This window comes from Hemiscyllium ocellatum, chromosome 35 (assembly GCF_020745735.1).
Source record: "Hemiscyllium ocellatum isolate sHemOce1 chromosome 35, sHemOce1.pat.X.cur, whole genome shotgun sequence".
Taxonomy (NCBI): Eukaryota; Metazoa; Chordata; class Chondrichthyes; order Orectolobiformes; family Hemiscylliidae; genus Hemiscyllium; species Hemiscyllium ocellatum.
In genome coordinates, this window is record NC_083435.1 from 24,066,909 (window position 1) to 24,093,448 (window position 26,540).

The 26,540-nt window shown below is 48.5% G+C and overlaps 1 protein-coding gene and 1 pseudogene across 1 annotated transcript; both read left to right on the forward strand.

The window, feature by feature from the left end:
- Positions 1–10,916: 10,916 nt before the first annotated feature.
- Positions 10,917–11,527, forward strand: LOC132832395 (histone H3-like; annotated as a pseudogene).
- A 124-nt stretch (positions 11,528–11,651) lies between these two features.
- LOC132832396 (histone H2B-like) lies at positions 11,652–13,324 on the forward strand. The gene has a single exon (XM_060850357.1). It carries the CDS (start codon positions 12,241–12,243, stop codon positions 12,616–12,618), a length of 378 nt encoding a protein of 125 aa, XP_060706340.1. The 5' UTR covers positions 11,652–12,240; the 3' UTR covers positions 12,619–13,324.
- The last annotated feature ends 13,216 nt before the right edge of the window (positions 13,325–26,540 follow it).

Consider the following 26,540-nt stretch of genomic DNA (forward strand, 5'->3'; position numbering starts at 1 on the left):
TCCTGTCGTCTATCACGGAGGTCTTAGACGACAGAACACGCGAGAGGCTGGACCAGCCGCTATCTCTGGACGAGCTGACCAAGGCCTCGAGTCCTTCGAAAAGAATAAAACTCCCGGAAGCGATGGCTTACCGGTCGAGCTCTATTCCGCTCTGTGGGACTTGATTGGCCAGGACCTGCTGGAGGTGTATGTCAGTATGCTTCGGGCAGGTACCATGAGTGAATCCATGAGGAAAGGCATCATCACCCTCATCTACAAGTGGAAGGGGGAGAGGGAGGAACTCAAAAATTGGAGACCGATCACACTGTTGAATGCAGATTACAAAATCCTGTCAAAGGTAATCGCCAACCGGGTCAGGTCTGCTCTGGGGTCGGTGATTCACCCTGACCAAACCTGTGCTGTGTCGGGCAGGAAGATCGCTGAGAGTCTCGCACTCCTCAGGGATACGATCGCCTACGTGCAGGACAGAGGGTTGGACACCTGCCTGATCAGCCTGGACCAGGAGAAAGCCTTTGACAGGATATCACACAGGTATATGAGAGATGTTCTCTCCAAAATGGGCTTTGGGGAGGGAATCTGCAATTGGATCAGACTGCTCTACACCAACATTGTCAGTGCAGTCTCAATCAATGGGTGGGAATCAGATAGCTTCCCAGTCAGATCTGGAGTCAGGCAGGGCTGCCCTCTCTCTCCTGCCTTGTTTGTGTGCTGCATAGAGCCATTTGCCGAGTCCATCAGGAAGGATGCGAGCCTGAGAGGGGTGACTATTCTGGGCAGTGGGGGCCTGAAGGTTAAGGCCTCCCTGTACATGGATGACGTTGCCGTTTTCTGCTCGGATCTGCTGTCCGTGCGCAGACTCATGTGCATTTGTGACCAGTTCGAACAGGCCTCGGGAGCCAAGGTAAACCGAGGCAAGAGCGAGGCCATGCTCTTCGGGAACTGGGCTGACCAATCCTCGATCCCCTTCACCGTCAGGACCGACCACCTGAAGGTGCTGGGTATTTGGTTCGGGGGGGCTGGGGCGTGCGCCAAGTCTTGGGAGGAGCGTATCAGTAAAGTGAGGCAGAAACTGGGCAGATGGAGGCTACGGTCGCTCTCCATCGCAGGAAAAAATCTGGTCATCAGGTGTGAGGCACTGTCATTGCTGTTGTACGTGGCACAGGTCTGGCCTATTCCCAGAACCTGCGCCGCTGCAGTCACCGGGGCCATCTTCCAGTTTATATGGAGACCAAATATGGACTGGGTCCGAAGGGACTCGCTTTTCAAAGATCTGGGCAACGGGGGAAGAATACACCCAATGCCACCCTCACCCTGATGGCCACCTTTGTGTGTGGCTGCATCAAGCTGTGCGTGGATACCCAGTACGCAAACACCAAGTGTCACTACGTACTGAGGTTCTACCTGTCCCCGGTGTTGCGAAGGATGGGCCTGGCCTCGCTGCCGCGGAACGCTCCGAGTAGTTGGACCATTCCGTACCACCTGTCCTTCGTGGAGAAATTTTTGAAGAAAAACACCTTTGACCACAAATCCATCATGAAGTGGTCAGCACGTAGCGTCCTCGAGACCCTTCGGGAAAAGGAGTGGGCGGATCCTATCGAGTGGTTCCCTGAGCAGACTGTCAAAGCAATTTGGCAGAATGCCTCATCGCCAGAACTTTCCAACAAGCACCAAGACATGGCTTGGCTGGTGGTGAGAAGGGCTCTGCCTGTGAGATCCTTTATGCACGCCCGGACTCTCAGCCGCACCGCACGCTGCCCTCGAAGCGGCTGCGGGAGGGGATGAGACTGTCACACACCTCCTTCTGGAATGTGCCTGTGCAGAGGAAGTCTGGAGAGGAATGCAGTGGTATTTGTCGAGGTTCGTCCCGAGCAGCGCCGTGACGCGGGACTCCGTGCTCTACGGCCTGTTCCCCGGGACGCACACCGAGACGAACATCAACTGTGCCTGGAGGATCATCAACTCGGTGAAGGACGCTCTCTGGGTGGTCCGAAACCTGTTGATCTTCCAGCTGAAGGAGTTGACCCCGACTGAGTGTTGCAGACTGGCACATTCCAAGGTCCAGGACTACGTGTTGAGGGACGCGCTGAAGCTTGGGGCAGCTGCCGCCAAGGCGCGGTGGGGAAAGACCACCGTTTAACATCTGCCTGTCTAAAGAAGATCAGGGGGCCCTGCAGTCATTTGGGCTCTGCTGACGCCTTAGCTCAATATGTGAGTGAGAAATGCACAGATCTGTATGTAATAATGATAATTCTGATCTCTGTATGTAAATGTTTACATAGGTATGGCATGACCAACTGTACAGACCATCAAATTATTTTATGAATAAAGTATATTTTTGAAATAAAATTAATTGAGTCTGCACCACCACCACCACCACCACCACCACGACCATGGATCATGGCTGATCATCCTTAACCAGTATCCTAGATTAGATTACTTACAGTGTGGAAACAGGCCCTTCGGCCCAACAAGTCCACACTGACCCGCCACCCACCATACCCCTACATTAACCCCTTACCTAACACTACCGGCAATTTAGCATGGCCAATTCACCTGACCCGTACATCTTTGGACTATGGGAGGAAACCCAAGCAGACACAGGGAGAATTTGCAAACTCCACACAGTCTGTCGCCTGAGTCGGGAATTGAACCCGGGTCTCAGGCGCTGTGAGGCAGCAGTGCTAACCACTGTGCCACCGTGCCGCCCATGTCCTGCTCCTGCCTTATCTCCATAACCCTTGATTCCACAGCCAGCAGTTTTGGGTGGAGTGAGTGAGTTTGTTCCACTGGGGTGGGGGAGAAAGCACCGTGTGACTACCAGAGGTCCTCCGTGACCAGAATCCCACTGAGCTGCTGACCACCAAGTTGCCCTTCCACTTCACTTGGACGAAATCCCAGCTGCTCGACACGTCAATACCTGCATCGACATCATCTGCACCTGGAGACTCAGCTCAGGAGGATTTGCTGTGGCTTTTCCATCGAAATCACTCCTCTGCTAGTCTCAGCTGGGATCCACCATCTATGGATTACTTTCGTTCCTTCCCTCTTCAGGCTCTCAATCTCTACCTTGCTCCTTCGACTCTATCTTCTGCCATTCTCTTCCATCTTCCTTTTTCTTTTGAAAGGTTAGCTCAGAAAGTAGCCTTCCTGAAGAAAGGCTTATGCCCGTCGATTCTCCCACTCCTTGGATGCTGCCTGACCTGCTGTGCTTTTCCAGCCACACATCTTTTAGCCCAGAAAGTAACCGGTTTCGAGTCGGGAGAAGGGCTTATGCCCGAAACGTCGAATGTCCTATTCCTTGGATGCTGCCTAACCTGCTGTGCTTTAACGAGCAACACATTTTCAACTCCACTTTCTCCCTTCTCCAGTCTTTTCTGTTTCAGGTTTCCAACAGCTGCAGTTCTTCGTTTCCAGCAAGACATGTTGGAGTTCAGCGAGGGGCTTCATTTTTTTCCCACAGGTCTGGCTACTTGTGGTTGGTGGGGAACAGAGTTGAGAAAAGCAATTTTATTTGTTTATTTCAGAGTCACTGCGGCTTCCACTTCAATTCGAGATTTATGGATTGTTTCCTTTGACTTTTATTTTTCCTTAACCTGGCGATGCCCCTTTCCCAGGAGTGTCTGACAGAGGGCGGTGCCGGGTAAGGTTGGCTTTTCTGTTTTGACTGAGTTAGTTTCACGTGCAGTGCGTCCGTGATAATGTTGTCCAGATGTAAGTTGAAACCTAACCTCTTTGTTTCCTTAACCCACAGGTCACAGGAGACCACCAGATTGTTTCCTTTGCTGACCCCTGCCTGGTAGCTGGCTCTGGATATGAACGACTCAACTCCACACCCAGCGACTCATCCTCATCCACGGTCAACGTTCAGTGTTTTGGAGACGCCGGTGTTTTTGCTACAAATTCTGAGTCTTGTGATCTTATTCTCCACAACCACCTGAAGGAACGACGCTCCAAAAGCTTGTGCTTCCAAATAAACCTGTTGGACTATAACCTGGTGTTGTGTGGTTTTTAACTTACTACTAAGTATTAAGTTTATTTGTGTCTGTATCTTTGTACCTAAGATGATCCCGTGTGTGGCGACATTATACACTTTTCCCTGTCCTCTTGTACTTGAGTACACGTGACACAATAAAATCTAAATTCATGCGTGGGGCTGGAGAAAGTGGGTGAGGTCCTTAATACACTGCATCAGTGTTCCCAAAGCAGAAGGGCATGGCGAATAGTGGGTTTTGGGAGAGGTATGCAGATATTCTGGGCATTTCAACATTAAAAGAAAAGGTGGTGCTAGGTGCCTTTTAAAAATGCATTAAGGTGGACAAGTCCCCAAAGCCTGATGGGATATATCCCAGAATCCTGAAGAAGGCAGGTGAGGAAGTTTCTGGAACCTTGTACGAAATCTTTGAGATAAAATAACAGCTGTTTTGGGACACTGAAAGCAACATTGTAAAACTGAATGGCACGCTGGCTCTGTTTGTGCACTATGTGACTGACATAACGCTGGGTGGGAGGGGTGTGCTGTGGCAGACGGAGTATAATGTGGATAAATGTGAGGTGTGCCTTCCAACAGTGGCTATTGGCAAGAGTGGGAGAGGTGCTCAAGTTGTGTTTAATCCCCACCCCCCCACCCCCATCGTGGCATTACTGTCACTGAATTCCCCACTATCGGTATTCCCATTGACTCAGATGCTGAAAATGTGTTGCTGGTTAAAGCACAGCAGGTCAGGCAGCATCCAAGGAACAGGGAATTCGACGTTTCGGGCCAGAGCCCTTCATCAGGAATGAGGAGAGTGTGCCAAGCAGGCTAAGATAAAAGGTAGGGAGGAGGGACTTGGGGGAGGGGCGATGGAGATGTGATTGGTGGAAGGAGGTCAAGGTGAGGGTGATAGGCCGGAGTGGGGTGGGGGCGGAGAGGTCAGGAAGAAAATTGCAGGTTAGGAGGGCGGTGCTGAGTTCGAGGGAACCGACTGAGACAAGGTGGGGGAGGGGAAATGAGGAAACTGGAGAAATCTGAGTTCATCCCTTGTGGTTGGAGGGTTCCCAGGTGGAAGATGAGGCGCTCTTCCTCCAACCGTCGTGTTGTTATGTTCTGGCGATGGAGGAGTCCAAGGACCTGCATGTCCTTGGTGGAGTGGGAGGGAGAGGTAAAGTGTTGAGCCACGGGGTGGTTGGGTTGGTTGGTCTGGGCATCCCAGAGGTGTTCCCTGAAGTGTTCCACAAGTAGGCGGCCCGTCTCCCCAATATAGAGGAGGCCACATCGGGTGCAGCGGATGCAATAGATGATGTGTGTGGAGGTGCAGGTGAATTTGTGGCGGATATGGAAGGATCCCTTGGGGCCTTGGAGAGAGGTAAGGGAGGAGGTGTGGGCGCAAGTTTTGCATTTCCTGCGGTTGCAGGGGAAGGTGCCGGGAGTGGAGGTTGGGTTGGTGGGGGGTGTGGACCTGACGAGGGAGTCACATAGGGAGTGGTCTTTCCGGAACGCTGAAGGGGAGGGGAGGGAAATATATCCCTGGTGGTGGGGTCCGTTTGGAGGTGGCGGAAATGACAGCGGATGATACGCTGTATACGGAGGTTGGTGGGGTGGTAGGTGAGAACCAGTGGGGTTCTGTCCTGGTGGCAGTTGGGGGGACGGGACTCAACGGTGGAGGAGCGGGAAGTGGAGGAGATGCGGTGGAGGGCATTGTCGATCACGTCTGGGGGGAAATTGCGGTCTTTGAAGAAGGAGGCCATCTGGGCTGTACGGTATTGGAACTGGTCCTCCTGGGAGCAGATGCGGCGGAGACGAAGGAATTGGGAATATGGGATGGCGTTTTTACAGGGGGCAGGGTGGGAGGAGGTGTAATCCAGGTAGCTGTGGGAGTCAGTCGGTTTATAGTAGATGTCTGTGTTGATTCGGTCGCCCGAGATAGAAATGGAAAGGTCTAGGAAGGGGAGGGAGGAGTCTGAGACAGTCCAGGTGAATTTGAGGTCAGGATGGAAGGTGTTGGTAAAGTTGATGAACTGTTCAACCTCCTCGTGGGAGCACGAGGCAGCGCCGATACAGTCATCGATGTAGCGGAGGAAAAGGTGCGGGGTGGTGCCAGTGTATTTGCGGAAGATGGACTGTTCCACATATCCTACGAAGAGACAGGCATAGCTGGGCCCATGCGGGTGCCCATGGCAACTCCTTTAGTTTGGAGGAAGTGGGAGGATTGGAAAGAGAAGTTGTTCAGGGTGAGGACCAGTTCAGTCAGTCGAAGGAGGGTGTCAGTGGAAGGGTACAGACACTCAGATGGACTAGCAATATAAATTCTGCTGGCGACAAGATCAGGCCAGAGGCTAAGAATATTGCAGTGAGTAGCTCACCTCGTCACAATCTTTGCCACCCTCCTTCCCCCCCAACCAAAGTGCAAGTCCAGAGTGTGAAGGAATACTCCCCACTTGCCTGGATGGGTACAGCTCCAACACTACTCCAGAAACTTGACACCATCGAGGACAAAGCAGCCCGTTTGATTGGCACCACAGCCACAAGCATCCACTGCCTCCACCACCGATGCTCGGTAGCCGCAGAGTGTGATAACTGCAAGGCGTACTGCAGAATTTCGTCAAAGTGACTTCAACAGCCCCTTCCAAACTCACGACCACTTCCATCTAGAAGGACAAGGGCAGCAGACACATGGGAACACCAGCCCCTGCAAACTCTCCTCTGAGCCACTCCCCATCCTGTCTTGGACATTTATCGCAGTTCCCTCAGTGTTGCTGGGTCAAACTCCTGGATTCCCCTGCCTGCCAGCAAATGGCTTGTACTGGTTCCAGAAGGCAGCTCACCCTTCCAATAAGAATACTTCATTAATTCAAATTAATTCGATGGTTTCAGAGTCAACTGAAAACATAAACGTTAAATCATTTTATAGATGGTGGTCTTGGGTCAGACCCCCAGACATCGAACAATTCAGTGAACCTTGCATTGGCTCCTACTCATCCAGGAGTCTGATTGGTGTGTGTTAGCTACCATTATTGTATCAGAGGTCATCCCAAAGCAATTGGAATTCTCAGATCCATCCTATCCTGCAATGGCTGGAATGGCCTGTGGGGACATGATGGTAAAACCAATGACTGCACATGCTGGAAACCAGATTCTGGATTAGTGGTGCTGGAAGAGCACAGCAGTTCAGGCAGCACCCAACGAGCAGCGAAATTGACGTTTCGGGCAAAAGCCCTCCATCAGGAATAAAGGTAGTGAGCTGGAAGCGTGGAGAGATAAGCTAGGGGAGGGTGGGGTGGGGAGAGAGTAGCATAGAGTACAATGGGTGAGTGGGGGAGGAGATGAAGGTGATAGGTCAGGGAGGAGAGGGTGGAGTGGATAAGTGGAAAGGAAGATAAGCAGGTAGGACGAGTCATGGGGACAGTGCTGAGCTGGAAGTTTGGAACTGGGGTGAGGTGGGGGAAGGGGAAATGAGGAAACTGTTGAAATCCACATTGATGCCCTGGGGTTGAAGTGTTCCGAGGCGGAAGATGAGGCGTTCTTCCTCCAGGCGTCTGGTGGTGAGGGAGCGGTGGTGAAGGAGGCCCAGGACCTCCATGTGCTCGGCAGAGTGGGAGGGGGAGTTGAAATGTTGGGCTACGGGGCGGTGTGGTTGATTGGTGCGGGTATCTCGGAGATGTTCCCTAAAGCACTCTGCTAGGAGGCGCCCAGTCTCCCCAATGTAGAGGAGACCGCATCGGGAGCAACGGATACAATAAATGATATTAGTGGATGTGCAGGTAAAACTTTGATGGATGTGGAAGGCTCCTTTAGGGCCTTGGATAGAGGTGAGGGAGGAGGTATGGGCACAGGTTTTACAGTTCCTGCGGTGGCAGGGGAAAGTGCCAGGATGGGAGGGTGGGTTGTAGGGGGGGCGTGGACCTGACCAGGTAGTCACGGAGGGAACGGTCTTTGCGGAAGGCGGAAAGGAGTGGGGAGGGAAATATATCCCTGGTGGTGGGGTCTTTTTGGAGGTGGCGGAAATGTCGGCGGATGATTTGGTTTATGCGAAGGTTGGTAGAGTGGAAGGTGAGCACCAGAGGCGTTCTGTCCTTGTTACGGTTGGAGGGGTGTGGTCTGAGAGCGGAGGTGCGGGATGTGGACGAGATGCGTTGGAGGGCATCTTTAACCATGTGGGAAGGGAAATTGCGGTCTCTAAAGAAGGAGGCCATCTGGTGTGTTCTATGGTGGAACTGGTCCTCCTGGGAGCAGATACAGCGGAGGCATACGGGATGGCATTTTTGCAAGAGATAGGGTGGGAAGAGGTGTAATCCAGGTAGCTGTGGGAGTCGGTGGGTTTGTAAAAAATGTCAGTGTCTTGTCGGTCATCATTAATGGAGATGGAGAGGTCCAGGAAGGGGAGGGAGGTGTCAGAGATGGTCCAGGTAAATTTAAGGTCAGGGTGGAATGTGTTGGTGAAGTTGATGAATTGCTCAACCTCCTCGCAGGAGCACGAGATGGCGCCAATGCAGTCATCAATGTAGCAGAGGAAGAGGTGGGGAGTGGTGTCGGTGTAATTACGGAAGATCAACTGTTCTACGTTGCCAACAAAGAGACAGGCATAGCTGGGGCCCATATGGGTGCCCATGGCTACCCCTTTGGTCTGGAGGAAGTGGGAGGATTCAAAGGAGAAATTGTTAAGGGTGAGGACCAGTTCGGCCAAACGAATGAGAGTGTCGGTGGAAGGGTACTGTTGGGGACGTCGGGAGAGGGAAAAATGGAGGGCTTGGAGGCCCTGGTCATGGCGGATGGAGGTGTAGGGGGATTGGATATCCATGGTGAAGATGAGGCATTGGGGGCCGGGGAAACGGAAGTCTTGGAGGAGGTGGAGGGAGTGGGAGGTGTCTCGAACGTATGTGGGGAGTTCCTGGACTAAGGGGGATAGGACAATATCGAGGTAGGTGGAGATGAGTTCGGTGGGGCAGGAGCATGCTGAGACAATGGGTCGGCCAGGGTGGTCAGGCTTGTGGATCTTGGGAAGGAGGTAGAACCGGGCAGTGCGGGGTTCCCGGACCATGAGGTTGGAAGCTGTGGGTGGGAGATCTCCTGAGGTGATGAGGTTCTGTATGGTCTGGGAGATGATGGTTTGGTGATGGGGGGTGAGGTCATGGGATGATGGTTTGGTGATGGGGAGGTGGGTGATGGTTTGGTGATGGGGGGTGAATGTGGAGACATGAGATAGATCTGCATTCTCTAGGGTTCGGAAAAAGTAAGGGATGATTTATGAAAGCATGCAAAATGCCCCCAGGGATTGACAGGGTAGATGTAGAAAGGATGTCTCACCCTTCCCCTTGGGGTGGGGTATGTGGAACTGAGACATTACCTCGGAATAAGGGTCAGTCCATTTAGGACTGAGATAAGGAGGAATTCTTTCACCCAGAGAGTGATGATGCTTTGCAATTCTCTGCCCCAGAGGAGTGCAGAGTCTCACTCATTGAGTCAAAGTCATAGATTCATAAAGCACAGAAACAGATGCTTCAGTGCAACCCAATCCAGGCTGACCCTAATCCCAAACTAAACTAGTTCCACGTCCCTGGAGAAGGTGAGGACTGCAGATGCTGGAGATCAGAATAAAAGAGTGTGGTGCTGGAAAAGCACAGCATATCATGCAATATCTGAGGAGCAGGAGAGTCTATGTTTTGAGGAAAATCTCTTCAGCACGAATGAGCCTCAGTTCTGATTTTATTAAATTATAATAAAAATTATAAGGAGCCTGAATGTTACCAAGCAACACTATTGCAGTGGTCAACTGCATCAAAAAGATTGAACAGTTCATTTACAGAACAAATCTAAATGGTCTTTACCCTGTAAAGTTGTTTAATTCCAGTTGTGTGATGGGCAACCCTGATAAGCCTTACCCCAATCCAACTGGTTAATCAATGTGGATATATATGCTCTTACTCTTTTAGTTGGTCTTATTGTTGGTATTGCTATTGTGAAGTGTATTATTGCTAAGGTACTAGCTTTTATTGACTACATTGATTCCACCCAGAGAATGCTCCTTCTTCTCCACTTAGATGAAGATGAGGAAACACCATTGCCTTGCCCTGGTCCCTCCCGAGAAGAAGAGGAAGTAAGGCAGTCTTTGGCTGACATGGAATTGGTTTAATTTGATTCATGCCTTCACATTTATGGCATGGTCATAGAAAGACCAAAGTAGAGGGGGGGGGGGGGGAGGGGGGAGAGGGGGAGGAGGGGAGATGAGGATTTATGAAAGCAAATATAAAATGAACATGTGGATCCCAGATGGGACCCCTCTTGATTAGAGATTGGTCAAAACAATCAAGGGGATCCCATCTGGATCTAAAGCAAGACTATCAGTTTCATAAAATAAGGCAGCCTGACGCAATTCTGCCCAGCAACACAGAGGTTAGAGCTTCTGTGTTCCCTGGCGAAATTGTAATTACAAAGAAAAAATGCTGGAAATCACAGGGGGCCAGGCAGCATCCATGGAGAGAGAGAGAGAGACATTTCGAGTCTAGATGATAGTTTTTTTTTGTTTTCAGCAGATTTCCAGGATCTGCAGTAAATTGCAGATTTATCCTGATGAAGGGCTTTTGTCTGAAACGTGGATTTTCCTGCTCCTCCAATGCTACCTGACCTGCTGTGTTTTTCCAGCACCACTCTAACCTTGACTGTAATCGCCTGCATCCCCCACTTGGAGATTCACTGCAGAACCCACCTTCGCCTTCTGCATTCCCATATATAGAGGAGATTGTTGACGGATTGAAAACTTGTCCAATAACAATTCGCAATATCAACCAATCGGTGACATCAACGATTGACCAATCAGCGGGGGTGAATTCTGAACCAATCAGAAGCGGGTTCTTCTTGACCAATCGGAGAACGCCGGGCGCCAGCCACCGGCGCCTCAGGACTGTATATAAGTCGGGGCGAGAGCATGTACCACATCAGTTCGGTGGGACAGGTACGATGGCGCGGACGAAGCAGACGGCGCGAAAGTCTACTGGTGGTAAAGCTCCGCGCAAGCAGTTGGCTACCAAAGCCGCCCGCAAGAGTGCCCCGGCGACCGGCGGGGTGAAGAAACCGCACCGCACCGCTACCGGCCCGGCACCGTGGCCCTGCGGGAGATCCGCCGCTATCAGAAGTCCACCGAGCTGCTGGTCCGCAAGCTGCCCTTCCAGCGCCTCGTCCGGGAGATTGCGCAGGACTTCAAGACCGACCTGCGCTTTCAGAGCTCGGCCGTCATGGCCCTGCAGGAGGCCAGCGAGGCTTACTTGGTGGGGCTCTTCGAGGACACCAACCTGTGCGCCATCCACGCCAAGAGGGTCACCATCATGCCCAAGGACATCCACCTGGCCCGCCGCATCCGCGGGGAGCGGGCCTGAGGTCCACGTCCGCCTCTGACTCAAAACGGCTCTTTTCAGAGCCACCACTGCGTCAAGCAAAGGGTATAAGCCGAAGCGGTCACTGCCTGCACCTACATTATGTGCACCTTGTAGGTTGAGCTGGGGAGAAATGTCGTTGGGGGTTTTCCACCCAAATCCCTCCCCTGCTGGTCTCGGGTGTAGTCCGATAGCTTTGACCTCTTTTAGGGTCTGAATATCAGTCAATAAGCCTCGTACTCCCCTCGATCAGCTTTTTTTACCCTATTTTCTGGCATTACCTTTCGTCTTATTTTTTAAAATATAAATTAGCCCAGAAAATTACCAGTTTCGCGTAGGGGAAATGCCAGCTGAGCTACACTTTCAGCGAGGTGACCAGTTTTCCCCCCCACCCCACAACCGGTCCGGTTACTCGAGGGAAACGGCGAAGGGTTGAGTCATTTCGTTTGGGAATAATTTTACTTCAATTCGAGATTGAGGATGGGGTTTTTTTTTTGCACTTTTTTTTTCTGCCAAGTGAGCCTGCGCTGACCTGGTGATGTCCCTTTCCCAGGGGTACCTGACGGAGGATGTGCCGGGGTAAGGTCGGTCTCAGTGCGCGGGGGGTCCGTGGTAATGCTGTCCAGGTGCAAGTTAAAACCGACACTTTGTTTCCTTTCCCCCACAGGAGGCGGCGGAGTCCGCGCAGCCGATAGCAATGCGCGTGCGCAACCCACCGACCAATCGGCCTGCCCGCGTTGCCGGCGGCCAATCGGAAGCAAAGGGTCGCACGCCGATCCTTCATTTGCATAACGGCGTCTATATAGAGCGGCGCGGCGGCGGCTCCGGGCACAAGTCCAGTGGTGGGGGGTCGCCGCCGTCGAGGGGACGCAGCAGCGGGTTCGAGCGGGCGCGATGCCGGAGAGCGGGGCCAAGGTGATCGCCAAGAAGGGCGCCAAGAAGGCGGCGTCCAAGTCGCACCACAAGGGCGACAAGCGCCGCAAGAAGGCGCGGCGGGAGAGCTACGGTATCTACGTGTACAAGGTGCTGAAGCAGGTGCACCCGGACACCGGCATCTCCTCCAAAGCCATGAGCATCATGAACTCGTTCGTCAACGACGTCTTCGACCGCATCGCCTGCGAGGCGTCCCGCCTGGCGCACTACAGCCGGCGGCACACCATGTCCTCCCGGGAGATCCAGACCGCCGTTCGCCTGCTGGTGCCCGGCGAGCTCGCCAAGCACGCCGTCTCCGAGGGCACCAAGGCGGTCACCAAGTACACCAGCTCCAAGTGAGGTGGCCCTTTCGTCAACCAAACGGCTCTTTTCAGAGCCAACTGCCAATCACTCTGTCCAGGAGAGCTCTTGGCCAATGCAACTAATGTTGAAAATGTGTTGCTGGTTAAAGCGCAGCAGGTCAGGCAGCATCCAAGGAACAGGAAATTCGACGTTTCGGGCATAAGCCCTTCATCAGGAATGAGGAGAAGGTGCCGGGCAGGCTCAACTAATGCTCCACTTGCATCCACCGATGCCCATCTCCATTACTTCCCACATTGTGGCAACATCTGCGTGATGGGCTTACATGGGGCAACTTCTGCCCGATGCTTGGTTTGTACATTTTCCCCCATTAGCTACTGCCCTGAAGTTTAGAACCACCTGTTAAGACATTGTAGACCCCCTCTGCACGATCAGATGGTGGTCTGTCAGGGATGGTGTTAGGGCAGATTACCTTGCCCCTCTTCCACAGTTAATGTCAGAGCCGAGGAGAAGGAGCATGTGATGTCCACCAAGATCCTTGAAATTTTCGTGCAGAGGTGGGCAGTGCAAGGGAGTGTTTTATTTTCCCCTCCAACACTTGATTTAATCTCTGCTCTCGCCTTCACCTTTTGATCATCAACGTTGCCCTCCCTGGAGAAGAACACTGCTTGGCACTGGCCACTCGGCTGTTTCCTTTCTTCCTGCTGATGGAATGTAAAATAAAGATTTAAATACTTGTTCTTCACTGTGTCTGACACCTCCATCTGCGTTACCACCCTACTGGTATTAGGTGGTTGAGTGGGGGGGGAGAAAAGCCCTTGCTAATTTAAACCCAGCACACAGAATCTATAACCTCGCACTGTAATCTGCTGAATATCGAGGGGCAAAGTACTTTTAGATTCCACTATTAAAGAAAAAAAAAGTTATTTTTAACTTAAAATTCCAACAGAGCATTAAAACCATTGTTTACAACAGCTGTCGCTGAGACCTCTTTTACCTCCCACTCTGCAATACTGCTCTGATTAATAATGCTCAATTTAAGATTTACAAAAAAATAAAATCACATTTCAAAACCAATTAGCTTTGACAGTTTTCCTCTGCAGTTCATTCTATATATGCACCACCCCATGTGTGAATTTTTCCCCTCTCTCCCTAAACCCTTGCCCTCCATTTCTGGACTCCCACGCCAGGGCAAAGACCTTGTCAATTTATTCTATCCATACGTTTCATGATTTAATAAACTATTATAAGGTGTCAGCTTCCGACGCTCCAGGGAAAACTGCTCCAGGGAAAACTGCCCCAGTCTATTCAGCCTCTCCCTGTAGCTCAAATCCTCCAACCCAGGCAACATCCTTGTCAATCTTTTCTGAACCTTTTCAAGTTTCACAACATCCACACAATATTCCAAAAGTGGCCTAACCAATGTCCTGTACAGTTGTAGCATGACCTCCCAGCTCCTATACTCAATGCACTGATCAATAAAGGAAAGCATACCAAATGCCGCCTTCACTATCCTATCTACCAGCGACTCCACTTTCATGGAACAATGAACCTGCACTCAAGTCTCTTTGTTCAGCAACATGCCCCAGGACCTTTGCATTAAGCATAACCATCCTACCCTGATTTGTCTTTCCAAAATGCAGTACCTTGTATTTATCAAAATTACGCTCCATCTGCCACTCCTCAGCTCATTGGCCCATCTGATCAAGATCCCATTGTACTCTGAGGTAACCTTCTTTGCTGTCCACTACACCTTCAATTTTGGTGTCACCTGCAAACTTATTAACTATTCCTCCTATGTTCACACATGGTAATCATATAAATCATTTATATAAATGACAAGAATCAGTGCACCCAGGCACTGATCCTTGTGGAACACCTTTGGTCACAGGTCTCCTGTCTGAAAAGCAACCTTCCACCTCCACCACCCTCTGTCTTCTACCTTCGAGCCAGTTCTGTATCCAAATGGTTAGTTCTCTCTGTATTACATGAGATTTAACCTGGCTAACCAGTCTACCATGACGAACACTGTTGAACAACTGACTGAAGTGCATATACACCACATCCAGTGAAATGCCCTCATCAATCTTCTTTGTTACTTTTTCAAAAAACTCATTCAAGTTAGTGGGACAAGATTTGCCACGGACAATACCATGTTGAGTACCCCTAATCAGTCATCGAGACTTAAAGCATGGAACCAGACCCTTCGGTCTAACTCACCCATGCCGACCAGATATCCCAAATCAATCTAGACCCACCTGCCAGCATTCAACCCATATCCCTCCAAACTCTTCCTATTCACATACCCATCCAGATGTCTTTTAAATGTTGGAATTGTACCAGCATCCATCACTTCCTCTGGCAGCTCATTCCATACATGCAATAGGAAGGAAGTCGGAATTACATGCAACATTCCAACTGTGGCCTACAGATGACCTCCCAATTCTGTACTGAATATTCTGACCAATAAAGGAAGGCATACCAAACACCTCCTTCACTATCCTATCTACCTGCGACTCCACTTTCAAGGAGTTATGAACTTGCATTCCAAGGTCTCTTTGTTCAGCAACACTCCCGAGGACCTTACCATTAAGTGTGTAAGTCCTGTTAAGATTTCCTTTCCCAAAATGCAGCACCTTGCATTTGTCTAAATTAAACTTTATCTGCCAGTTCTTAGCCCATTAGCCCACCTGATCAAGATCTCATTGTAATCTGAGGTAACCGTCTTCGCTGTCCACCACACCTCCAATTTTGGTGTCATCTGCAAACTTACTAACTGTACCTCTTATGCTCACATCCAAATCATTTGTGTAAATGAAAAAAAGTAGTGGACTCAGCATCGATCTTTATGACACTCCACTGGTCACAGGCCTCCAGTCTGAAAAACAATCCTCCACCACCACTCTCTGTCATCTTCTTTTGAGCCAGTTTTGTATCCAAATGGTTAGTTCTCCCTGTATTCCATGAGATCTAACCTTGCTCACCAGCATCTCATGGGGAATCTTGTCGAACACCTTACTGAAGTCCATACAGGTCACTTTTACCACTCTGTCCTCATCAATCCTCTTTGTTACTTCTTCAAAAAGCCCAATCAAGTTTGTGAGACACGATTTCCCACGTACAAAGCAATGTTGACTATCCCTAAGCCATCCTTGCAACTCTAACAACTTGCCCACCACTGAAGTCAGGTTCACTGGTCTATAGTCCCTGGCTTGTCCTTACCACCCTTCTGAAACAGTGGCACCACATTCGCCAACCTCCAGTCTTCCGGCACCTCAACAGTGACTATCGATGATACAAATATCTCAGTAAGTGGCCAGCAATCACTTCCCTAGCTTCCCACAGAGTTCTACGGTACATCTGATCGGGTTCTGGGGATTAATCCACTCTTATGCATTTCAAGACATCCAGCACTTCCTCCTCTGTAATATGGACATTTTTCAAGATCTCACCATCTATTTCCCTACATTCTATATCTTCCATATCCTTTTCCACAATAAACACTGATGCAAAATGAGCGTTTAATATCATGCCCATCTCCTGCGGCTCAACACAAAGACATCCTTGCCGATCTTTGAGGGGCCCTATTCTCTCTCTAGTTACCCTTTTGTCCTTAGCATATTTGTAAAATCCCCTTAGATTCTCCTTAACTCTATTTGCCAAAGCTATCTCATGTCCCCTTTTTGCCCTCCTGATTTCCCTCTTAATTATACTCCTACTGCTTTTATACTCTAAGGATTCACTCGATCTATCCTGTCTATACCTGACAAATGCTTCCTTCTTTTTCTTAACCAAACCCTCAATTTCTTTAGTCATCCAGCATTTCCTACATATACCAGCCTTCCCTTTCACCCTGACAGGAATATACTTTCTCTGGATTCTCGTCATCTCATTTCCCATTTTCCAGCCGTCCCTTTACCTGCGAACATCTGCCCCCAGTTAGCATTCGATAGGTCTTGTCTAATACCGTCAAAATTGGCCTTTCTACAATGTAGAACTTTAACTTTTAGATCTGATCTATCCTTTTCCATCACTATTATAAATCTAGTAGAATTATGATCACTGGCCCCAAAGTGCTGCCCCACTGACACCTCAGTCACCTGCCCTGCCTTATTTCCCAAGAGTAGGTCAAGTTTTGCACTTTCTCCAGTAGGTACATCCACATACTGAATCAGAAAATGGTCTTGTAAGCACTTAACAAATCCCTCTCCATCTAAACCCTTAACACATTTGTCCCAAACCTATGTTTGGAAAGTTAAAATCCCCTACCATAATCACCCTATTATTCTTACAGATAACTGAGATCTCCTTACAAATTTGATTCTCAATTTCCCTCTGACTATTAGGGGGGTCTATAATACAATCCCAGTAAGATGATCATTTTTCATTTCTCAGTTCCACCCAAATAAATTCCCTGGATATATTTCTGGGAATATCCTCCCTCAGTGCAGCTGTAATGCTATCCCTCATCAAAAATGCCACTCCCCCTCCTCTCTTGCCTCTCTTTCTGCCCTTCCTGTAGAATTCTGTCCTTCCTGTCAGTCTTACGTCTGTGGTCAGCAAAGTTTTGGAAAGAATTCTGAGGGGTAGGATTTATGACTTTTTGGAAAGCTGTAGTGTGATTAAAGGCAGTCAGCATGGCTTTGTGAGGGGCAGGTCGTGCCTCACAAATCTTATTGAGTTCTTTGGAGGAGATGTCAAGACAGGTCGACGATGGCCGAGGATGTGGTATTTATGGGCATTGATATCAGAAACTTTAATTCTGGTGTTTTAAAAAAAAATCAACAAAATGCTGAGGAGTCTTGTGGCGGTCCGGTGCATTACTGAGGATGGACATAATTTCATGAGATTTCCAGGACAGTAAATACGGATAGTGGCGTTTTGACCAGGAGTGCCAGCCTGTGGGTTCTCATTGGGAACATGCCTAATGTGGGTGTTTCATCTCCTGAGTCCTCAGATGAGGAACTTAAAGGGGTTTCTAATCGCTGAACGAGTTGTTTCTTAAAGGACTGGTGCAGGTTTAATTTCTGTTGACGAGGAGTGCAACAGGATCAGTAAACTGGGGAGAGGGGGGTGGGGGAAACAGGGGTGGTTATGGCAGCAACATACATCTTAGGCCGAGCTGCAGCTGCTGCTGAGCTAACAGTAACCTGGGGAATGGGGAGAAGGGGCAACATTTACAAGGTTAGCACTGGGAGGGGAGAACACAGGGGTAGGCTGTAGGGAAAACAACGGGAATTTGAGAATTAGGTGGAACAACAGTTTGATATGCAGGAGGCAGAACAGTCTGTAGGGGAGGGCTTAGGGCAGGGGGCACTTGGACCGCTGAACTTGCAGAGCTGACAAACTGGAGTAATCAGGGGGTGCTTTAGGATGCACTTGCAAGTTAGGCCGAGTTGGAGGAGGTGGCAGCAGCAGAGGGTGTAGGTAGGAACACTATTCACCCAAATCCGAATTGTCAGTGTATCCCGCGCTGTTTGCTTACCAGCCAGTGGTGAAGTTTCCTTTTTACTTCTGTTGGTGTTTAACTCGAGCACATTCATTTTCGAGGACATCAATAGATTTCATGGTACCATCAGCAGTTTAATCCAGTTCCCGATTTAGTGGCAGTATCCTGCCATGAACACAAAACCGATTCTTTCTGACTTGGATCACAAAATTGCTGCCACAGACTAATCAGTTCCTTCGTTTTGGAGCCAATTGCTGGGCCGATTTAACCAACAGAATCCTTTGAGAGTCACCTAGTGGCCACTGCCCATCACCCAATGTTTTATTTAAGGCGCCAGAAGGTTCCCAAAAATCTTGGATTTTTTCCAGAAACTTCTCACATACCTTTCCTAACAGTGAAGGCGGATTCTCCGTCTTGTCCACATGATTACTCATCTTTAAACAAACTTCCTTTTATAGTCCTGACTCAAAACCTTTATTCTTCAACAGCCTGTCAACACAACAATTTTCTGACTTCCGCTGACTTCCCTGCTCGACAATGTGTAAAGTATCACGATACTTTCTTATTTCAGAGCTATTTAGACATTAATTTAGATAGCACCAATCTAACCGAATCAGAGTTTCTCGACTGAGAAGGTCCAGGACCCTCTTTATCAGATCTGTTTCTCAACCTTGTCCTCAGATCCCTGATCTAAGGTGGAGCCCTCAACTTTTTATCTTCTCTTTTCAGTGGAGTCCTCGACTCCCGTAGAAGTCCTTAACCTTTTCTCTCACTTCTTCCCTTTTTATTTATAAGTCCCCCTGACCATATCCTTGCCAAGAGAGATCCTTTTCAGGCTGGACTAGGACAATAGACAGCAAGGGATCAGGTCAGCCACTACTTGAATGAGAGAAAGCCATTCGGATCTGAAATAATCTCGTCTCGTGAACAGAGAAACGAGGGTTTAAATCTGACACCAGGGAGATTCACTGGAAAGTCAATGGGCAAGGGGCTGAGAACTGGGAGTACAGACAAGAACCACAAACAAAGTGCGCCTGTCCTATCACACTGCTAGAAAGAGGCTGAGACACAGTTACACACCAGCCTGCCAAACCGTAGAGTAGTACAAAGAAACTAATCTTCGACATTGCCTCAGTACGAGTTTAAAAATGAGCAGAGCAGATCACATTAGAACGTCAAGGTCATTTCACTGAAGGGCAAAGCACTATGGGAGAAAATACTACTCCACTGAGACTGTGATGCAGGATTAGCATGAATTTTTAAAACTGTTTCACCCAAGAACAAAGTGATTGCATTTGACCACATTGGGAGTGGGGGGATGTAGGATTTTGGGGTCCCCTTCAGTTCAACTGCCACAGTTTTAAGTATTTTATGAGGTGAATCCTCATGGGGGGGGGGGGGGGGGCGGTATGGTGGGAACCTGAGCTATATACCGGTGGTGAGAGTTGATGGAGATGAGGCAATAGCAAGAGGTAGCGCAGCCACTGGGAAGGAATTTCCTGGGAAAGAACCAAGGGATCGGTTAAAGTGTGTTTGCTTTAACGCAAGGAGTATCAGGAATGAAAGTGATGAGCTTAGAGCATAGATCTGTACCTGGTGCTATGATGTTGTGGCCATAACAGAGACGTGGGGTTCTCAGGGGCAGGAATGGTTGCTGGATGTTCCAGGGTTTAGAGCATTTAAAATCAATAGGGAGAGGGGAAAAAAGAGGAGGGGGTGTAGCACTGCTAATCAGAGAGGGTATCACAGCTACAGAAGTTACCATAGTCGAGGAGGGTCTGTCTACTGAGTCAGTATGGGTGGAAATTAGGAACAGTAAGGGAGCAGTCACCTCATTAGGGGTTTACTACAGGCCCCCCAACAGCAGCAGGGAGATTGAAGAAAGCATAGGTCAGCAGAGTTTGGAAAAGTGTGAATGTAGTAGGGTTGTTATAATGGGTGACTTTAACTTTCCCAATATTGATTGGAACCTCCTTCGAGCAGATAGTTTGGAAGGAGCTGTTTTTGTAAGGTGTGTTCAGGAGGGTTTCCTAACTCAGTACGTTGACAGGCCGACGAGGGGAGAGGCCATTTTGGTTTGGGTGCTCAGTAATGAGCCGGGGCAGGTGTCAGATCTTGCGGTTTGGTGATAGTGACCACAACTGCCTCACATTCTACATAGCTATGGGGAAGGAGAGAAGCAGGCACAATGGGAGGATATTTAATTGGGGAAAAGGAAACTGTGATGCTATCCGACGTTAGTTGGGAAGCATGGACGGGGAGCAATTGTTCCATGGAAAGGGCACTATAGACATGTGGAGACTGTTTAAGGAACAGTTGTTGCAAGTGATGCATAAATGTGTTCCTCGGAGACAGGCAAGAATGGGGAAGATAAAGGAGCCTTGGATGACGAGAGCGGAGGAGCTTCTTGTCAATAGAAAGAAGGCAGTTTACTTAAGGTGGAGGAAGCAAGGGTCTTGCTCAGCTCTAGAGGATTACAGGCAAGCAAGGAAGGAGCTCAAAAATGGTCTGAGGAGAGCCAGGAGCGGGCACGAAAAAGGCTTGGCAGGAAGGATTAGGGAGAATCCAAAGGCATTTTACATGTATGTGAGGAATTAGAGGATGATCAAAGAAAGAGTAGGCCCGATCAGGGACAGCACAGGGAACTTGTATATAGAGTCTGAGGAGGTAGGGGAAGCCCTAAATGAGGTTTTTGCTTCTGTCTTTACTAAAGAAAAGGACCTTGTAGTGAATGAAACCATTGAGGAGCAGGTAAGCATACTGGAATTGATAGAGATTGAGGAAGCTGATGTGCTTAAAATTTTGACAAACATTAAGATTGACAAGTTGCCAGGGCCAGATCAGATTTGTCCTCAGCTGCTTTGGGAAGCAAGAAATGTGATTACTTCACCACTTGCGAAGACCTTTGCATCCTCGCTCTCCACCAGAGTCATACCTGAGGACTGCAGGGAGGCAAATGCAATTCCTCTCTTCAAGAAAGGAAATAGAGAAATCCCCAGCAGTTACAGACCAGTCAGTCTCACGTATGTCATCTGCAAGGTGTTAAAAAGGATTCTAGATATAGGATTTATAACCATCTGAAAGAGCATGGCTTGATTAAATGCAGTCAGCACAGCTTTGTGAGGGGCAGGTCATGCCTCACAAATCTTATTGAGTTATTTGAGGATGTTACTAGACAAGCTGTTGAGGGTTGAGCAGTGGATGTGGTGTATTTGGACTTCAGCAAGGCATTTGATAAGGTTTCCTATGGTAGGCTCGTTCAGAAGGTCAGGAGGAATGGGATACAGGGAAACTTAGCTGTCTGGATACAGAATTGGCTGTTCGACAGAAGACAGCGAGTGGTAGTGGAAGGAAAGTATTCTGCCTGGAAGTCAGTGGTGCGTGGTGTTCCACAGGGCTCTGTTCTTGGGCCTCTACTATTTGTAATTTTTATTAATGACTTGGATGAGGAGATTGAAGGATGGGTTAGCAAGTTTGCAGATGACACAAAGGTTGGAAGTGTTGTTGACAGGATAGAGGACTGTTGTAGGCTACAGCGTGACATTGACAGGATGCAGAGATGGGCTGAGAGGTGGCAGATGGAGTTCAACCTGGATAAATGCGAAGTGATGCATTTTGGAAGGTCGAACTTGAAATTTGAGTACAAGATTAAGACAGGATTCTTGCAAGTGTGGAGGAACAGCAGGATCTTGGTGTGCAGGTACATAGATCCCTTAAAATTGCCACCAAAATGAACAGGGTTGTTAAGAAAGCATATGGTGTTTTGGCTTTCGTTAACAGGGGGATTGAGTTTAAGAGCCGTGAGATCTTGTTGCAGCTCTATAAAACTTTGGTTAGACTGCACTTGGAATACTGTGTCCAGTTCTGGTCGCCCTATTATAGGAAAGATGTGGATGCTTTGGAGAGGGTTCAGAGGAGGTTTACCAGGATGCTGCCTGGAATGGAGGGCTTAATTTACGAAGAGAGGTTGTCTGAGCTCAGACGTTTTTCACTAGAAAAAAAAAGGAAGAGAGGGGACCTAATTGAGGTGTACAAGATAATGAGAGGCATAGATAGAGTTGATAGCCAGAGACTTTTTCCCAGGGCAGAAACTGTTAACATGAGCCTGTTTTAAGCTGTTTGGTGGAAAGTATAGAGGGGATGTCAGAGGCAGGTTCTTTACTCGGAGAGATGAGAGAGCATGGAATGCGTTGCCAGCAGCAGTTGTGGAAGTGTGATCATTGGGGATATTTAAGAGGCTGCTGGACATGCATATGGTCACAGAAATTTGAGGGCTTGCACATCAGGTTTACTTTACATGATGATCAAAGGTCAGCACAATATCGTGGGCTGAAGGGCCTGTTCTGTGCTGTACTGTTCTATGTTCTATGAAAGCAAGAATGAAACAAGATGCCTGAAACACATTTCCACAGGGTTGGTGCCCAGAATGAACACAGGTCAATTTATACAAGATACCAAAATTCCTATTAAGGGCTCAGAAAAAAAAACTTGGCAGCACAAAATTAATATTTGTGAAGAAAACAAAGCACAATTTCAAAACAGCCAGAACAGATATCTCCCAAAATAATCCAACAGCCTGATATACACAACCCCAAAACAAATTGCTCCCATGTCTATAACCAAACAAAACAGCCTCAACTCAAGGGGTCAAGAAGTTAGGATAAGTTAAGTCTGAATTAGAGTAGTTGGAAAAGCACAGCAGGTCAGGCAGCATCCAAAGAGCGAAAAATAACATTTCAGGCAACAACCCCTCATCAGGAATAGAGGCAGGAAGCCTGCTGGGTGGAGAGATAAATCAGAGGGGGTGGGGAGAAAGTAGCAAAGAGTACAATAGATGAATGGAGTTGGGATGGAGGGGATAGGTGGGAAGGAAGACAGGTCATGGGAACAGTGCCAGCTGGAAAGTTGGAACTGGGATACGGAGGGGAAATGATGAATCTGGTGAAGTCCACATTGATACCCTAGGATTGAAATGTTCAGGTTTCCAGTATCTGCAGTCCTCGTTTTCACCGAGGATAAGTTAAGGGCAATGCACATTACAGGTTCAATCTGACCAGAGGTGCAATTCTCCAAATAAGACAATGGTGTGGGGAAAGCCAGTATTGGACTAGGATAGACAGTCATTAAGTTTCTGCAACTTTCACAATATCAGATCATAGTGCAACTGGTTTAATTTGAAGGTTTAAAAAAAAGACGCGTGCTTGTAAATGAGCCTGTCATAATACAACGTGGTGCTTGTGATTTGTAACTGCGTGCAAATAAGCAAGACTCTTGTACAACCGTCCCTCGTCCCACGACACAACAAGGAGGGTGCCCGCGCCCCTCTTTTTATACCGTCCTGAGCCGCCAGCGGCGAGCGCCCGGCATTCCCCTATTGGTCAAGAAGAACAAGCTTCTGATTGGTGCAGAAATCACCACGGCCGATTGGCCAATCGCTGATGCTATTGATTGGTTGAGAATGTGAATTGTGATTGGACGGTTTTTCAATCCCGGAACTAACTCTGAATCCCAGAGATGATTTGGAGGAGTTCAGCTTCTCGTCCAACAGGTTTAATTGGAAGCACCAGCTTTCGGAGCGCTGCTCCTTCATCAGGGCAACCCACAACCTCCTGATGGGAAACGGGTGCTTCCAGTTTAACCTGTTGGACTATATCCTGGTGTTGTGTGATTTTTAATTCAATACCAAGGAAATTCAAACTGGGAGCTAATCGCTGCAGATCCTGGAAATTTACTGAAAACAAATAAAAAGATGCTGGAAATCCTGATTCCCGATGAAGGGCTTATGCTCGAAACGTCGAATTCCCTATTCCTGAGATGCTGCCTAACCTGCTGTGCTTTAACCAGCAACACATTTTCAGCTGTGATCTCCAGCATCTGCAGACCTCATTTTTTACTCGAAGATTTTAACCTACTGCGAATCCTCTTACAAGGATGCCTTCCTTGAAGAAGCTCTCTTCCTCCCTCTACAAGGATTTCAGTGAGTCTCTCTCTCACTTCACACCCCAGGTCATCTCCTCTGCACAGAAACTCTTCAGCCACGTTCTCAAACGTTACCGTTACCACAGCCACATCATTCCTGATGAAGGGCTTATGCTCGAAACGTCGAATTCCCTATTCCTGAGATGCTGCCTAACCTGCTGTGCTTTAACCAGCAACACATTTTCAGCTGGAAATCACAAGGGACCAGGCAGCATCCTTGGAGAGAGAGCAAATTAACGTTTCATGTCTAGGTGACAGCTTTTCTTTTTGTTTTCAGCAGGAAATTCAAATGTAATTACAATTTTGTAAATGTAACCACAGGTTCAGGGAGGGAAGATGTTGCAGGCAGCAGTGGGAGCAGGAGAGGGAGAGCCAGGATATTCTGGACTGAGAGGTCCATTAGTACTGTGTGCATTTTGAAATGTGATGGGCGCTAGAGCCGAAGTTACCACAAATCTCTCATGAAAACAAACAAAAAAACCATGCTAGAAAATAAAGAGGGTCAGGCAGCGTCTTTGGAGAGGCGAAAGTGAGCACTATAGATGCTGGAGATTAGAGTCAGGATGAGAGTGGTGCTAGAAAAGCACAGCATTTGGGGAGCAGGAAGATCGACGTTTCGGGCAAAAGCCCTTCATCAGGAATGAGGTTGGGAACGTCCGGGGTGGGGCTGGGGAGAAGGTAGCTGAGAATGCAGTAGGTGGATGGAGGTGAGGGTGAAGGTGATAACTCGGAGAGGAAGGTGGAGTAGATAGGTGGGAAGATGGAGAGATGGGACAGGTCATGAGGGTGGGTTTGTAGAAAATGTCAGTGTTGAGTCAGTCACCGTTGATGGAGATGGAGAGGTCCAGGAAGGGGAGGGAAGTGTCAGAGATGGTCCAGGTGAATTTAAGATCAGGGTGGAATGTGTTGGTGAAGTTGATGAACCATTCAACCTCCTCGCGGGAGCACAAGGTGGAGCCGATGTAGTCATCAATGTAACGGAGGAAAAGATGGGGAATGGTGCCAGTGTAACTCCAGAAGATGGACTGTTTCACGTAGCCAACAAAGGGACAGGCATAGCTGGGGCTCATGCGGGCGCCTATGGCTATGCCTTTCATCTGGAGGAAGTGGGAGGATTCAAAGGAGAAATTGTTGAGGGTGAGGACCAGTTCAGCCAAACGAATAAGTTTGTCAGTGGAAGGGTATTGGTGGGGAACTGGGAGAGAAAGGAACTAGCATCTTTGGAGAGCAAATTAATATTTTGATTCCAAGTGACAGCGACTTTTGTTTGTTTCCAGACAGAGAATTCCAATTTAATTTCTTGCCCACAGGTTCAGTGAAGGAAGATGTTGCAGGCAGAAGAGAGAGCAGTAAAGGTGGAGCCTAGATATTTTGAACTTCGAGGTGCCTCAGTGCTGTGTACATTTTGAACTGCAAGGTGCCTTATGGCTGAACCTAAATGGAGACCCTTCAGTCACCTGACCCTCCAGGGACCTCAAATGCATATAAATGTCGTCTGGTTCAAGTAAGTCTGGTCTTTGGTTCGTTTGGATAGAGTCAAATTCAAAGGTTTGTTTGTTTGTTTCTTTGATATACTACTGTACAGATGTGAGCTGTGTTTGTGACTATGTATACAAATTTTTTTTTGAAGAATAACACCTATTTTGAAACAAAAAGTGCGTATTCTGAACTGTTGGGTGTCTCAGTGCTGTGTGTATTCTGTACTGTCAGGTGTCTCAGTGCTGTGTATATTCTGTACTGTCAGGTGTCTCAGTGCTGTGTATATTCTGAACTGTCTGGTGTCTCAGTGCTGTGTATATTCTGAACTGTCAGGTGTCTCAGTGCTGTGTATATTCTGTACTGTCAGGTGTCTCAGTGCTGTGTATATTCTGTACTGTCTGGTGTCTCAATGCTGTGTGTATTCTGAACTGTCTAGTGTCTCAGTGCTGTGTGTATTCTGTACTGTCTGGTGTCTCAATGCTGTGTGTATTCTGTACTGTCTGGTGTCTCAGTGCTGTGTGTATTCTGTACTGTCTGGTGTCTCAGTGCTGTGTGTATTCTGAACTGTCAGGTGTCTCAATGCTGTGTGTATTCTGAACTGTCTGGTGTCTCAGTGCTGTGTGTATTCTGAACTGTCTGGTGTCTCAGTGCTGTGTATATTCTGTACTGTCAGGTGTCTCAGTGCTGTGTATATTCTGTACTGTCAGGTGTCTCAATGCTGTGTGTATTCTGAACTGTCTGGTGTCTCAATGCTGTGTGTATTCTGTACTGTCTGGTGTCTCAATGCTGTGTGTATTCTGTACTGTCTGGTGTCTCAGTGCTGTGTGTATTCTGAACTGTCTGGTGTCTCAATGCTGTGTGTATTCTGTACTGTCTGGTGTCTCAATGCTGTGTGTATTCTGAACTGTCAGGTGTCTCAGTGCTGTGTGTATTCTGTACTGTCTGGTGTCTCAGTGCTGTGTATATTCTGTACTGTCTGGTGTCTCAGTGCTGTGTATATTCTGAACTGTCTGGTGTCTCAGTGCTGTGTATATTCTGAACTGTCTGGTGTCTC